The sequence below is a fragment of the Netta rufina genome (genome assembly GCF_964035555.1).
Source record: "Netta rufina genome assembly, chromosome: 3".
Classification (NCBI taxonomy): Eukaryota; Metazoa; Chordata; class Aves; order Anseriformes; family Anatidae; genus Netta; species Netta rufina.
In genome coordinates this window covers 2,953,092-2,966,979 of record NC_140125.1, presented here as the reverse complement: position 1 = coordinate 2,966,979, position 13,888 = coordinate 2,953,092, and the positions used below count along the sequence as shown (strand labels likewise).

The 13,888-nt window shown below is 40.5% G+C and overlaps 1 protein-coding gene across 1 annotated transcript in view; it reads right to left on the bottom strand.

The window, feature by feature from the left end:
* XRN2 (5'-3' exoribonuclease 2) overlaps positions 1-13,888 on the bottom strand; it is a 50,874-nt gene that overhangs the window by 2,603 nt on the left and 34,383 nt on the right. The window contains exons 28-29 of the mRNA XM_084283561.1: positions 7,946-8,006; positions 2,617-2,758 (exon numbers count right to left, since the gene is read on the bottom strand). Coding sequence (XP_084139687.1) covers positions 2,617-2,758; positions 7,946-8,006 — 203 coding nt within the window. The remainder of the gene's footprint in view (positions 1-2,616; positions 2,759-7,945; positions 8,007-13,888) is intronic.

Below are 13,888 nucleotides of genomic sequence, written 5' to 3'. Positions count from 1 at the left end.
TAGCTTCTAATTTTACTCCATTGCTGTCAGCCCCAAGGAAATAATGACATCTTAAAGTTAGTTTTAAAACTAACACAAAAAGTACTAGCAACAAAAATTAAAAAGGAGATCAAAAACAGCTGGAAAGCAACATAATTGCTAATAATTTATTTTTTAAGGAAGCAAATTCACTTGGCCAGAAATACTTTTCCTTAATAACCATCACGCCACAAATACAAATAAAACCACGCAGCTGTAACTTCAAAATACGATCCAGCAGATGCATCCCATGCTAATGACAGGTGAATTACATTTTGGGCAGAGCTACACTATTACCAGCATCATGCTTCCTACTTAACCATTCAGGTGGCAAGCCCCTAGAGAGCTGTGTGGGTAGAGGCTGCATGCCACAGCCAGCTTGGTCAGTCCTGCGGGCTGCGGATGCCTGGGTGCCCCGAGGTCTCCGCCACAATATGCCCTCCCAGGTGGGACCAGCTGGGTGCCCTCCCTGTGCCCATGCTGCAGACCTTCCTCTAAGGCAATTCCTGCTCATTTTTGCCTCGTCCAGCTGCAGCTGCTATTCACTAAGATTTATGGTCAGAAACAAACTAGCCTCAGTGCCGATTCCTCTCCCCAAAATACCCACCTACTCTACTTAGGATGAAGGAGCAGGGTGGTATGTTGTAGCAGACAGACTTTTCAATTAGGTATTAAAGCAATTATGCATTTATTTCTTTGTCTCCAGTGTTTTGACTAAACCAGAGTAACTCAAAAAGAAAGATTTTTGAAAACTGATCCTCTCAACATACCTTACCCAAATGTCAAATATACTGAGAAAAACTACTGAGGACAAGTTGGGCAACACAACCAGGATTCAACCCCTGCCTAGAGCACCATTTCCCCACTCAGGCTTAGTGATCACAACACACCCTGCCTAATTTTGTTTACAGCAAGAGGAAGAGCGCATGGTATACTTGCCTCTCGTTTCCTGCTGCAACACCAGTATCACAACTGAATGAACTGGAGACAAGCCTTACTCCTGTCTTAAAAACCTCCCTGGCGCTAAAATGCTTCAGGGTAGGAGTTGGGGAGGGGTGAAGGAGGGAATCTCACTGCTGCTAACAAGGGCAGAGCCAAACAAGAGTTTAAGAGTTGGGAGCACCAGGGCAGGCTGCTTGCTGGCTATAGATCTTTTCAGCAGCAACATGTAATCCGGCAGCCAGCAGACAATGCTGAGAATGGTATTAGTGGCTTGCAGGCTGCTTCTGCTGGGCTGCTGTTCTGACGAGCTGCACCAGACACAGAAGCACATGGCACTCTGTAGAAAGCTTCCTCGGCAAAGGCCAAAGGCTCTTCTGTTACAGACCAGGTTTGACAGTACCTGTCTTTTTACATTGGCTGCCTTACAAAACCCAGACTGTAACAATGTCATGGTGCAAAAGTGGTGGTGATAAATCATGCTACCCGAGTCTCCCAGTCAGAAAAGTAAAAACATGAAGTGGACAACGAATCAAAAGTCGTAAAAATGTTGTAAGACTTCAGTGTGCTGTGTGACGTTACGTTTTAAATGGATTGTGCTTGCAGCCCCTGCGCTGCATAAGCAATGGAGATTGGGATGTTATCCAACACACACCGCAGGACAGAATTCTGACCTACATGAAGATCACTATATGCTTCCAGAAGCATGGAAAAATAGGAGAAAACTTGAGAAATCAATCACCAGATCTGACTCTGCATCACACCGTGTAACACGTGTTTGCAGACTGGGATGATGAAAAAGAAAACTAAGATCATAAAACTAAAAAGTGACTTGTCTGGAGCACGTTTATGAGAGGTAGCCAAAGAACCAGGTCCCAACAGAAAGCAAATTTCGAGTTGCTTGTGCCTCAGTTTCCATATAAAGACTGGGAAATAGTGCTGTAAGCAAGCAGCTGAGTGTTCTTTCTCTTCCCCCGTTAGTTCTGATTTACAAAAACATCAACAGAATATGAAGTTTAATATAAATATCTGAAATTTATTTAAAACTAGAAAATAGCATGGTAATGCCAAAGTTTCTAGCACACAGGTGTATTCAAATTATATTTTTACTGGGATCATACACACACAAGAAATATCTCATAAGCAAAACAAGCTGCTGCTTTTAAGTATTTTAATTCTGTTGCATTTTCAGGAACTGATGACAAAGCTACCTATAATTTTGGCTGAGGTCCTCTTACTGTGTTTGCTTGTTTTCGTTTAACCACACAAAGCTATTTTCACGTGTACTCTCACAGTCATGTTTATCTCTCTGGCCACCAGAGTCTAACATTTAAACAGTTTTTCAAAAAAGATAACGATAGCTTATATTTTCTCAAGCAGCAAGACGTGTATGACTTGGTAACACACTTGATCTGGTTTTAATGAAAAGCAGCAGCAGCACAACGATGGCTTGGGCCTTTTGCCACAAGCACCCGCAGAGGGACCGGGCAAGGAGGGGAAGCTTATTTGTCAGTACTTGCACTGGTGACATAGCTATCAGACTAAAACCAGCTCAGGAAGGCCCACCTATGCTGCGCTCACACCCTTCTGCCACACAGCATGAAAGTGTTACTCAGGAGGAGAGCAAAACAAGGAAAAAATCAGGCAATGTTTTCATACCTGTCTTCCCCTGTCCATTCGATCTTCAGGTCTCTGCGGGTAACTCATTGGTCCGCCCAGCCCTTGGTACTGACCCGGCTGGTACTGACTTTGGGATGGCAGCACGCGGTTCCAGGCAAGCAGAGGGGCAGCCCCAGCAGTTCTATAAGAGAGAAGAAACACACTGCAGCAGGAGCTTAACTCGCAGGGTTAGAGTTTCATACTACAAAATCTAAATTTCTACGTCCTAGTTTGATGCATGCTGCCATTTGCCTCAGAGTTGAACTCTGTCACATCCAACCACTCCTGCAGTGGTACTGCAGATGGCAACATCACTGGAGACAAATAGGGGAAAAAAAACAACTTCTGAGGTTCTCTTACGAAACGGCCACATTTGCTCCCTGCTTCCGTCACCACAGCTCAGACGTTACAGACCCATGCATTACCATAAGCAACTTTACAACCCACATATTTTTCAAATTCCTTGAAAGGATTCTGTCCATCGTTTATTTTAGAGGCAAATTTGCCAGTTCATCCACAGTGATCTTGAATGTTGATTAAAACCCAGATATCATCAAGTTAGCTAAACGTAACACACCATCCAAAGAGTAAACATGTGCAATACAGGAGAATGAGGCTTTCTTTTCTAAATGTCCAGACTCTTTCTGGGAGTCCATTCTTTCTAGTTAATTGCAGGTTGCAAATGAATTCTTACTGCGAGTATTCTGAATCTAGGGTAGGGGCCTTGGCTGCTTTTTCCCATCCATTATTCTGCTCAATATGTCAGAAGGTCTGATCGGGAAGAAACCTTTTCAAGTTCTATTGATGCCGTTTTCAATTGACCATGGTGACCTAGCAACATAAGCACTAATTGGCATGGACTGACTGACATTTGGTGTACAGTTTATATGGGAACGCAAATTCAACATCCATTATAACCTAGTTTGCCATCCCGGATTACTAACAGCAAGAAATGTTTTAATTGCCTTCAAGTACCTATTCTAACATTACAATTATAAAGCAACAGGTATAATACATCAAATCGTTGTTTGATTAAAAATATTTAGAAAAATGATATAGCCATGATATAATCTTTAAAGCTAAGCACTGGTGAGGGTACAATTCCTTACGGAATTCATAGCAGTTGTGCTTTGCAGTAGAATATATTGTTGTAATGGACAACTATTGGCTAGTCAAAACAGTTAATCTTTTTTGACCCCTGTTTAAGAGAGCCTGTTGAACAGTGCGTGGATTGCCTGTTGAGAGACAGCAGTGGGAACACACTGAGCATGAGCACTGCGTTTCATATTTACCTGCTGCACTTCTGAGAGTTGCTTTGCTTGTCTTTGAAGAATCCTTCCCTAGATTTGTTCGAGTAAATTGGTAGGACTGCAGCTTTGGACAAACAACCTTACCCAGAGGCTGAGTTTGATATCTACTTTTGAACACACACACAGTTCAAGGAAGAGGTATGACCTCAGGAAGAGGCTGACCAAGGCAGTAGTTGTAGCCAGCTGCACCATGGCAAGCAAACACAGCTTTGGGCAAGTGAGGGAGCGACAAATTTCACCAAATGGAATGGAGCTAAATTTTGAATTGAAAAAAAAAAAAAAAAAAAAAAAAGGAAAAAAGAAACCACCACCAAAACACACCTCCCCCTACCATTTTCCAAAATGAAACAAATGATACCTGCTTATAAAAGCACTGCTCTAACCTGATCAATATGCAACTGATTAACATGATGGGCCACAAATGTACTAAAAATGAACTGACACAAAAGCTAAATGGCAACACGGAAGTGTGCATTTTTATTTTTAGCTTCAGAGATGTTTAGAAATGCATGATGTTATCTGAATCATGCATTAGAAAGAGCAATATCATATTTGAACTTCACAGCACATTATACTTTCAGGGGCCACTCAAAATCAGTATTGTATGTAAGATATTCCTTTTGATTGTTTTGAATATTAATATTTTTTCATTATTCTTAGAAGACAGCAGGCTCTTCAGGAAGAATATACTGCTCAGCCTTAAGAAAAAGTCTATTGAATTACCTACACAACCCCAGTTCTAGATGTTTATCAGTCATTCATCAGTTTCTATGACTTTGGCAAAGTCTTTATGATAAATAATTTCAGCCCTGAAAATTAACAGGCAAAAACTTTTATTATATGCCTGGAATGGGAAATTTCAAAACAAATTTAATTTGACATTAATATGCATTTTGTGTAGAGTTTAAACGTTTCATTTTTACAAAGTGATTTTTAGTGAAAAGTCAGTATATTTAGCATTTTAGTCTCAAGGCCCTCTTAAGGAGGGCACTGAAGTTGGTGATGATCAATTAGAACTACATGTTCCCGGGGATAAACGTAGTAGGAAAAAAAAAAAAAAAAGGTGCAGTACATATTCTGATCTTAAAGTCAGAAAAGCAGATTACACCTTTCTGCTGCTCTTAATTCACTGAGCTATATCCTATTTTTATAAATCAAAATTTTACATTATCATCGGGTAAACAACTCAGGAAACTACAGGTCTCATAGCAATTGACTTTATGTCCATCTATTAAATGCATTGATTAGTGATTTAAGTTACCTGAGAGTGGAGATTTGTACACAGTAAAGTTGTGCCTTGTGGGTAACAAAAAATTGTGCTATTTGAAATATCACCTGAATCCATATTGTCAGAGTTACACAAATACACTGCCCAGAGTTACATCAACTAATAATTAAACTAATGCATATACAGACAGAATAGCTAAAATACAGTTTCAGTAAACTTTATATAGTAAAGCATATCTGTGTTACAAAGTCAGCCTCCTAGGAGATTTCTTCTACGAACAGGTTAGGCAAAAGGATTTGCTTAACCACTAGATTACAACCTTCCAATTAGGAAAGAAAACTGGTAGAAAATATACAAAAATTGAAGGCAAGAATATAAAATAACCTTCTGTTTCCCTTCAAGTATGCTGAAAGGTGTCCTGTTCAACAACTACTCACCAATTCTATTTTAACTTGCTATATATGGAATTGCATCCCTAAATTTAAGAAAAGGAAAATCTCATGCAGGAGACAAGATCATCTGGATTATGAAGAGAAACCTTTACACTATTGATTTTTTTTTTTTTTTTCCACTCAGGCCTATGAAAGAAGAGCCAGTTTAGCCACAGCTGCAATACTCTATCCCAGAAACAGCACAAAGGCTCAAAGCTTTTCTGGCAGGGACAGGCTCCTCGCTTATCCCTTGCTTGATCAAGTATATTGCAACCTCCTGTCAACCCTCTTCATCTGAAAAGGCTGGAGCTGGGGCTGGCCTCTCCCTCCATTGCTTTCTTCCTGGGAGTCTAAGTGGCAGAGAACAGAAATTCCGTGCAGCTCTGGGTTGCTTTTTGAGCACCTGAAGCAGCAGTACACAGCAATGGACTCAGGGCCAGCAGTGCACACAACAGCAGCTGTGCAGCACCACACAGCCCACTGCTGGCCTGGCAGCTGCCAGGGAATTAAGTGGGAAACTGGAAAACTCTTTGGGGTGGGCTGAGTTCAACTGGTTTGACCATTTTTTCTTAAAGGTAGGTAGCCCTGATGCAGCTTTATGTTTAAACTTTTGCTTAAACCTCTATGCTTATCTCTGTATGGCAACTAACTCAATGTCAGCCCTAAGCATCTGTTTGCACACCCTTCTTCCCCAAATCAAATACATTCCAAAACTATGGCAAAGTTACTTATCCTCAGCACTAAGACTGGCAAGTTAGTGCTTTTCATGAACTCCCAGAGGTGCAACAAAATACAAGACAGGAGGGGAAAGCATTGTAAATACACTGCTGTAATTCTAATTCATGAATGAAGCTCTCCAAGCAGCACTGTATGTCTGCAAAAATGTATCAGGACAGCGTGTGATCACTTCTAACAACATTATAGCATGAACCAAGTGCAGGAGGAATCCTCTGACAAGATTCTGAAGAGACAGACCACTATGGCAAATAAAACCAAAAAATATATGTTTCAAGTGGGAAACAACAGAATTTGTCAGAAAGGAACTACTTGCATGTGAACCAAGAAACTCTTCTACTTTCCAAAATTAAACAGCCTGATAAGATGGCAAAAGTATAGCACTGTAAAAAATAATTACAGAACTGTAATTCAAAAAAACAGTATTTCACAAAATGGCAATATACAAACTGTATATATGTAAGGTGTGGGGATAACAACTCTCCTGGACAAACTAATATTGAAGTCCTTAATGCAAGATTCAATTATAATGCAATATGCCACGTTGACATAGCACAGGACAAGGGAGCTGAACTTCCACAGGGATCAAAATGGTTGCCATGGCAAGTGTGACTGCAGAGGGCTCAATAAATTCTTCTAAAGCTGATATTTTCAATGGTTAACATTTGCAAATAAAAATGTGGAAAAAAAAAAAAGGAAAAAAATCTGCCTAAGAGCAGAAACTTCAGAGGATCTCACAGATACTCCTATTCTTCCACAAATGCAAACAAATATAATTATTCATAGCTTTCACAGGTACGGTTAAGTTTGTAAAGTCAGCCTGACTTAAGGGCATACAACCTATCAATGAAGGATCGCATGTAAAACATCCCTTATTATCAAACCATGTCACATTCCTTCTATTCGATGGCACTTATTGGACTGCAGATTCCATAATCCTTCTCTGAGTCCCTTCTGCATTTAATTCAGTTCAGTCTTAAGTAGTTAAAGAAACTGTTTTCAGTGGCAACTAATAACTACTGACCTACAGTGACACTGCCCTACAATAGGCTTGTCAGGCCTGAAAAACTTGTACCAAAGAAGCTGATTAGGACTTCAAGAGGTTTGTAGCAAGAATCAATGGCTAGTCTGTACTAATGCTGTGGTTGCGGCACAGAAACGATAAAAGTGGAACACCATTAGTTATGCCTCATTAAGCTCCACAGCCCTCCTAAAAAGAAATTTGTTTAGCCTGTCCAAAATCTAATGCAGTTTTAAGCTCTCTGTGTTCAATTTCATAGTATCTCAAAAGCTTCAATAAGATAAAGGCCAAAGAACCAAGAACGGTACCAAAGCACCAACAGTAAAGTTAATTTTGAAGTCTGAGTTTTAATGGAAAGTGTTTTTGCCTTCCTTTTTTAATACAAAGTACTCAAACCTTTTAAAGGATGAACACTGCAAAGTGCACTCATAAACATAAATAAATCATGGGACATTAATTAACGTTAAAAATCTGTTGTATCTTATGATTTGAACAAATTTAAACAACCAAGTTCAAAACAGAAGTAAAAATATTGTGAAGCCTGACAGGAACAAGCACATACTCCTAGCCACATCTAACCAAACACCAGTCCCACCTGCCTTACCTTTGTGGTGTCTGTTGAAACAAAGGTGTAGGGCCTCGCCAAGTATCTTGGGGTCTAAGATCTACAGGGTAAAACAAAAAGTTAAAACAGAATAAGTATATTTAAAAGAACTGCGCTCCATTTTCCACACTCCATCACTTTTAAACATGCCATAGCACTTCTTTTAAGAAGGCAAACAGAACAGAAAAGTGCAGACTGGATACACTACAGAACACATTTCACTAAATCTTTGTTGGTTACTACTGCTGATTTTGACAGAGCCCCTTTATGCTGGCTGGTGACAAGCTCAATATTAATAAAAGGCGACCTTTCTAATATGTTCAAAAAGCTTCAAGTTATAAAAGAAGACGATTTTAATCGCCAGAACTATCATTGATTAATGCTTGGACACTCCACGGGTAACTGTGCTGTCTGGGATGTTTCAAAATGCAAAAACCATGTCTGTTACTGTAAGAACTGAAGATTTAATTTAATATTTACATTTCACAGAAGTATATTCATCACTACACTATATTGAAAAGAAATAGATATGTATATAAACAACCACCACTGCTGTATCATCATGAGGACTCTCCATGCTTGTAAGCAACGAATATTTAATGCTCACAGCATGTGCAAGGTTCCCTCTGATTAGGTTAAATTATTCTATAAGCCAAAAGAACAACCAGAGGATGTAATAACGTGAGCAGTTTCACTTTACTCGTGTTTAAATATACATAATTTTTGATTTATATTTAAAATTTCAAGATATTAGAGATGTATACAAATGAGAGATTAAAGATGCAATTATAAGTTAACTTCGGTAATAATACATAATCTATTAGTGATCTCTCAGATAATATAATTAGACCAAGTTAAATCCTTTTGGGTAAAAAAACTTGGCCAAAGACAGCACTGTAGTTATAAGAAACTGCAATGAAAAGGACCACCCACTTCTCAATTGTTTCTTCTACCCAAACTAACTCTTTACAAAGGCGTAGCAGTAACAACATTGCTTTAACAGGACGTGCAATTAAATGGTGGTTGTTCCTCTAAATAAACTGGTCAGCAAACAGGATAAAAGACACAGCTAATCAATAGCTCCCTGGTCAGTTCACAACACTCAAATTGTGCATCAATCAAAAGCTTCAGTTTCAGTGGCACCTTTGATTATCTTCAATGGTGGTTAAGTGTGACCTGATTTTAACAGCTGGTTCCAAAAGTTGTCTGATGGACACACTACGGTGGGACAGTAACACCCTGTTAAACTGCCAATATTCAAGTACACTAAAGCTTTGCAATAATTTGAAAGAAACGGGGAGAAAAATGGATAGAGGAAAATCTGAGCCTCTCTCCTAACTCTGGCTGGATTGTCTGCATGCTTTAATGGTCTAACCTGGACAGAAACCTTTCATGGCAGCACTTGAGAGCACAGCATATAGATCTTCAATAAGGCCTGCCTGCCTTATTGAAACAACAGTCTTGTCAGTGGAAATAAATTCTGATCCTTGCAGTACCACTGCTCCTGCCCCGGCTGCCTCCAGCCGGAGCTTATCTCCGTGGCCTAGGCCACGGAACAGTCCACAGCTGAGTGGCATGCATCTTCTTTTAAATCTATTATACACATGTATAATATACACACACACACACTGACTGATACGAAGACACAGCCTTAACCTGAAACTTAAACAGAAAGTATATAGTGAAGATAATACCAATACTTTCCAAAATTGTTACATAGAATTGTAAATTTGGCAGAGCCCATGAGCATCACTCCCTTCAATCCAAAAATCCAGCAAGACTTTTCATTTCCAATAATTTCACAGTTTTGCAGATACCAGCACCACACAAAAAATATGCAACACAGCAGAACTGAGCTCTGCTAAAAGCATTTTCAGATACAAAAATCTTCCATCTCTTTCTTCCCTATGAGGAAAGACTGAGGGACCTGGGTCTGTTCAACCTTGAGAAGAGAAGAATGAGAGGGGATCTTATCAATGTTTACAAATACCTTAAGTGTGGGAGAGAGAGGGATTTGGCCAACCTCTTTTCAGTGGTTTGTGGGGACAGGACAAGGGGCAATGGCCACAAAATGGAGCACAGGCAGTTCCGCACCAACATGAGAAAGATCTTCTTCACGGTGAGGGTGACAGAGCACTGGGACAGGCTGCCCAGGGAGGCTGTGGCGTCTTCTTCTCTGGAGATATTCAAGGCCCATCTGGATGCCCACCTGGGCAGCCTGCTGTAGGGAACCTGCTTTGGCAGGGGGGTTGGACCCGATGATCTCTGGAGGTCCCTTCCAACACCTACAGTTCTGTGATAGTGTGATCTGTAGCTTCTAACTACCAGCTCTTCACTTGCAGCCAGCAGGATGACTCTAAAGTTCTGTCTCTGCCAGAGCCTGGCCCAGGAGACCTACAGGTCTGATATTTTCCTCCTCCATACCTTGATACACCATAGTTTTTAAGCTATAGCTTTTTGCACAGATACCTGTGTCACATTGCAATGCAAAGTATCAGTTGACAAAAAAAATGGGAGAAGGGGACTCAGTTCTCTTGTTGCTTGCTGGGAGAAAAGCTACCAGGAGAAACAAAAAAACATATTTCATGAAGGTGAGGTTTCCCCCACTTTTCTTTCCTTCCATGCAGACAGAGCTAGGCAAAGCCCCCTGACAATTACACAGACTAATACAATCTCTCCCTTCCTGACCCTCCCTGGTCAGAGCTTCACATGTAATTGAAATTTATTAACACATTTTCCATCGCAGAGCCAGGGTCAAATAGTGCTCTAGTGAGGAAACCAGTGAGAAGATACTGGTCTTGCCCTGTATGGCGTTTCCCATTCATACGGATCCTTGAATAAGGGCTAGTTAAAAATTTACTTTCACTAAAGTGAAGTCACTGAAGTGATTTACATTTAATCACTTTCTTTCCACCTGGAGAAGAAAAGGCCTGACTACCCTCCTATAACCACATGTTTTTGCAGCTTAAGAACAGTTTAAGACAGAGTTTAATGAAATCATTATAAAAACACTGAAAGCCACCTTATTACTGTTCATTTGTATGACTCTGACAGAACAATCTTTGAAGGGGAAAAAGCTTGGAACAGTAAACTGCACTTCAAAAAGGTACAAAATCGGAAGAGAAATGACAATTAATATTTTATTTAGTCTTCAAAACTTAGGCATTTCCTAGAGCTATAAGGCCAAATAAACCGCCTTCTGCAGCAGCTCCTCAAGTAACAATTTATCTAATCAGTGTGGCAATCAAAGATGAGATTTTGTGTTTACTGATTGCACTAATCAAAATCACTTTTCAAACACAGCTAATTGACAAGTTTACTGACTGAAATGAAAGTCATAAATCAGATACCATGTATTGCAGAAACCGAATATGCCATTCATAGAGTACTACCATACTACACTTGACTCCCCAAGTTATCAGCACAGGCAATTATTCATCAACTGAAAATTGGCACATCAAAGTCAAATCAGAGAACAACAGTCAGGAACACCCACAGACGGCTCTTGAAGGAGAGATGGCATTTTGGTTGACCGCATTGCCCTTCTAGATTCTATTTTTTCTTCATCATACATATAAAAGTGTTATATATAAAATGAAAAGTTGTTTTGCATCAGTCTCACAAAATGTGGGCATTTTAACCACGTGAGGTCTAGTTTTTCAGGAATATATAAACGTGCCTTTTCAGGAAGCTTCCCAGCCCAATTATTCCATAGCATACAGATGTTCTTTCACACATTCTACTTTCTACACTCTTGCAGGGATCTAGCCGATGAACACCTTTGACACAAGAGATTTCCCCCATTAAGAACATTCTGCTTATTCCTTCCCAATTCCTCATAATTCATTTTTCTAGTTGAAGATGTGCACGTTGACAGAGGCATTTGTGCCTGAACTGAAAGGCATGGCTGCAAAGGCAAGAAGATAGCTGTACTCTCAGATCTAGGAATACCTCCTGGTACTCCTAGACAGAAAACTGGTTGAAACTGGTGCCAAGGAGAGATAAGGCCTACATGCTTAATTCTGACAACAAATTTCCATCAGAGCAAGCATGCTGTCCACGCAGGCTATTCCTGTTCAAAAAGATGCCACCTACTGAAGCAAGCTTCAGAGGGATGCTGATGTGCTCCCATCTCAACAAATCTGCTTGACACTAAACCCATGACACATTACCATGTAGGGATGTTTTCATGGTTCCGTTTTCAAAAGCATCCTTCAGTGCAAACATTGGAGAGACTGATCTCAGCAGAAATTCTGGGCTACGACACTTGAAGGTATTTTAACAAGTGCCTTTAAATGGTGTGAGCAGGTCTCATTCTTTACTCAGTAGAAGGAGCGTTCAGATGCCCATGGCCACTTGGCACGGCCAGGCCTGTCCCACGCTCCAGGTTGCAGGACGCCCTGCTGGCCTCCTGGGTGAGCTGGCACACTGCCCCTGCTGTCCAACCCGGCCTTGTCCCACTGACCGAGACAGTGGCTGTCCTTGCACCTCAGTGAAACGACAAGACGCTGAAAGAAAGATACTCTCCAAATACTAAGTCAAGAACCACCGTAGTTCGTTAATTGTCAAGTTTTCACATTGCAGTCAGTTTAAATCAGAAGTTAATTAGGGTTTAAGACTAATCTCCTAGGACAACTTGTTAACATTTATAAAGGGGAAAAAAAAAACAGCAAAAGTAACTGACAAGACACATTTTCAGTGCGTTACACTCCTTTCCTCAGTTTTGAGATTTCACAGCAAAAACAGCGTGCCAGGAACCAGCTTCTCAACTCTGGAATGAGGAGCCCGGAGCGCGACCGCCCGCCAACCCTGCTTTGTGCAAGAGCCTTTGTACAATGACCATGGGCAGCACCGAACAGGGAGGGCTAACCTGACACCTTTTTTTACTGCATGTCCAGGAAAGAAAACAACCTCTGCCTAATGGAAAAAGAAACGCTAAGGAAGAGGCACAATGGGGAAGGGGGAAAAAAAAGCCTTCCTCTTAGATCTGCCAGGCACACCTGAGGAACAGTAACTGGGGATGCCTGAGACAATCTGAGGATGAGGAAGGGGCAGGAGATGAGGGGAGAAAGAGATGTGTGAAGGAAAGCCTCCAGACAATTTCTGAGGCCAACAGATGGACTGGGATTTCATATTGATCAGCGGATTCAAGCCTCCTCAATTTGAAAGAATGGTGGCACTGGGGCATATTTGCATTTGGAGTGTTTCCTATACAACACAAGGTGCTCATATACCATGAGGATGAGAGCTTTGTAAGTACCTAATTGGCAAAATAAGCTCCATGTATGCAAAGCTCATAAAACTGCTTTGAAATAACTATTTCCCTGAAAGCATGAAGGTTCAAGTTTCAGAAGACATGAACAATAGTACAGGTACTCGTCGGCTCACGAATACTTTATCTCCCCACAAAACCACACAGATTCTCCTTAGAGAGGAGTACAAAAATATGATGCCTGCCTGGTAATTCTGCCTTCCCATTCCCCACAGTCTTCTTTTAAAATTGTATTTCTGTTTGCTCAAAAAAAACCAAACACTTGTTTTCCTTTAATCAAAGTTAATAGCTCCAGACTCTCATATTCAATCTGTCTGTCCACTTGAACCAACCTGATTCCTCACACAGGAAAGCTTCTGCATGCCCAGCTTAAGTACACTTCATCTACTTTGGACCCAGACAATAAGTTTAATTCAGAGTGGCCACTGATATTAATTATTTGCTGTTTTATATGCAGCCAAGAAATATAAGTCAACTATAAAAAGTCAGACAGCTTCTTTAAGCAGTGATCTGGTCTCCTATACATGACAAAATGTTGTAGTTCAAACTCGCCTATCTCAGCTGCTGAAGCTTCAAATATTTACATAATTCAACACTGCACAAATTCAGCTAAAAACGAGAACTTCCAACTTTAAAGCACCTTTTTAGGCAGTTTAGTGAAGTTTCATCCC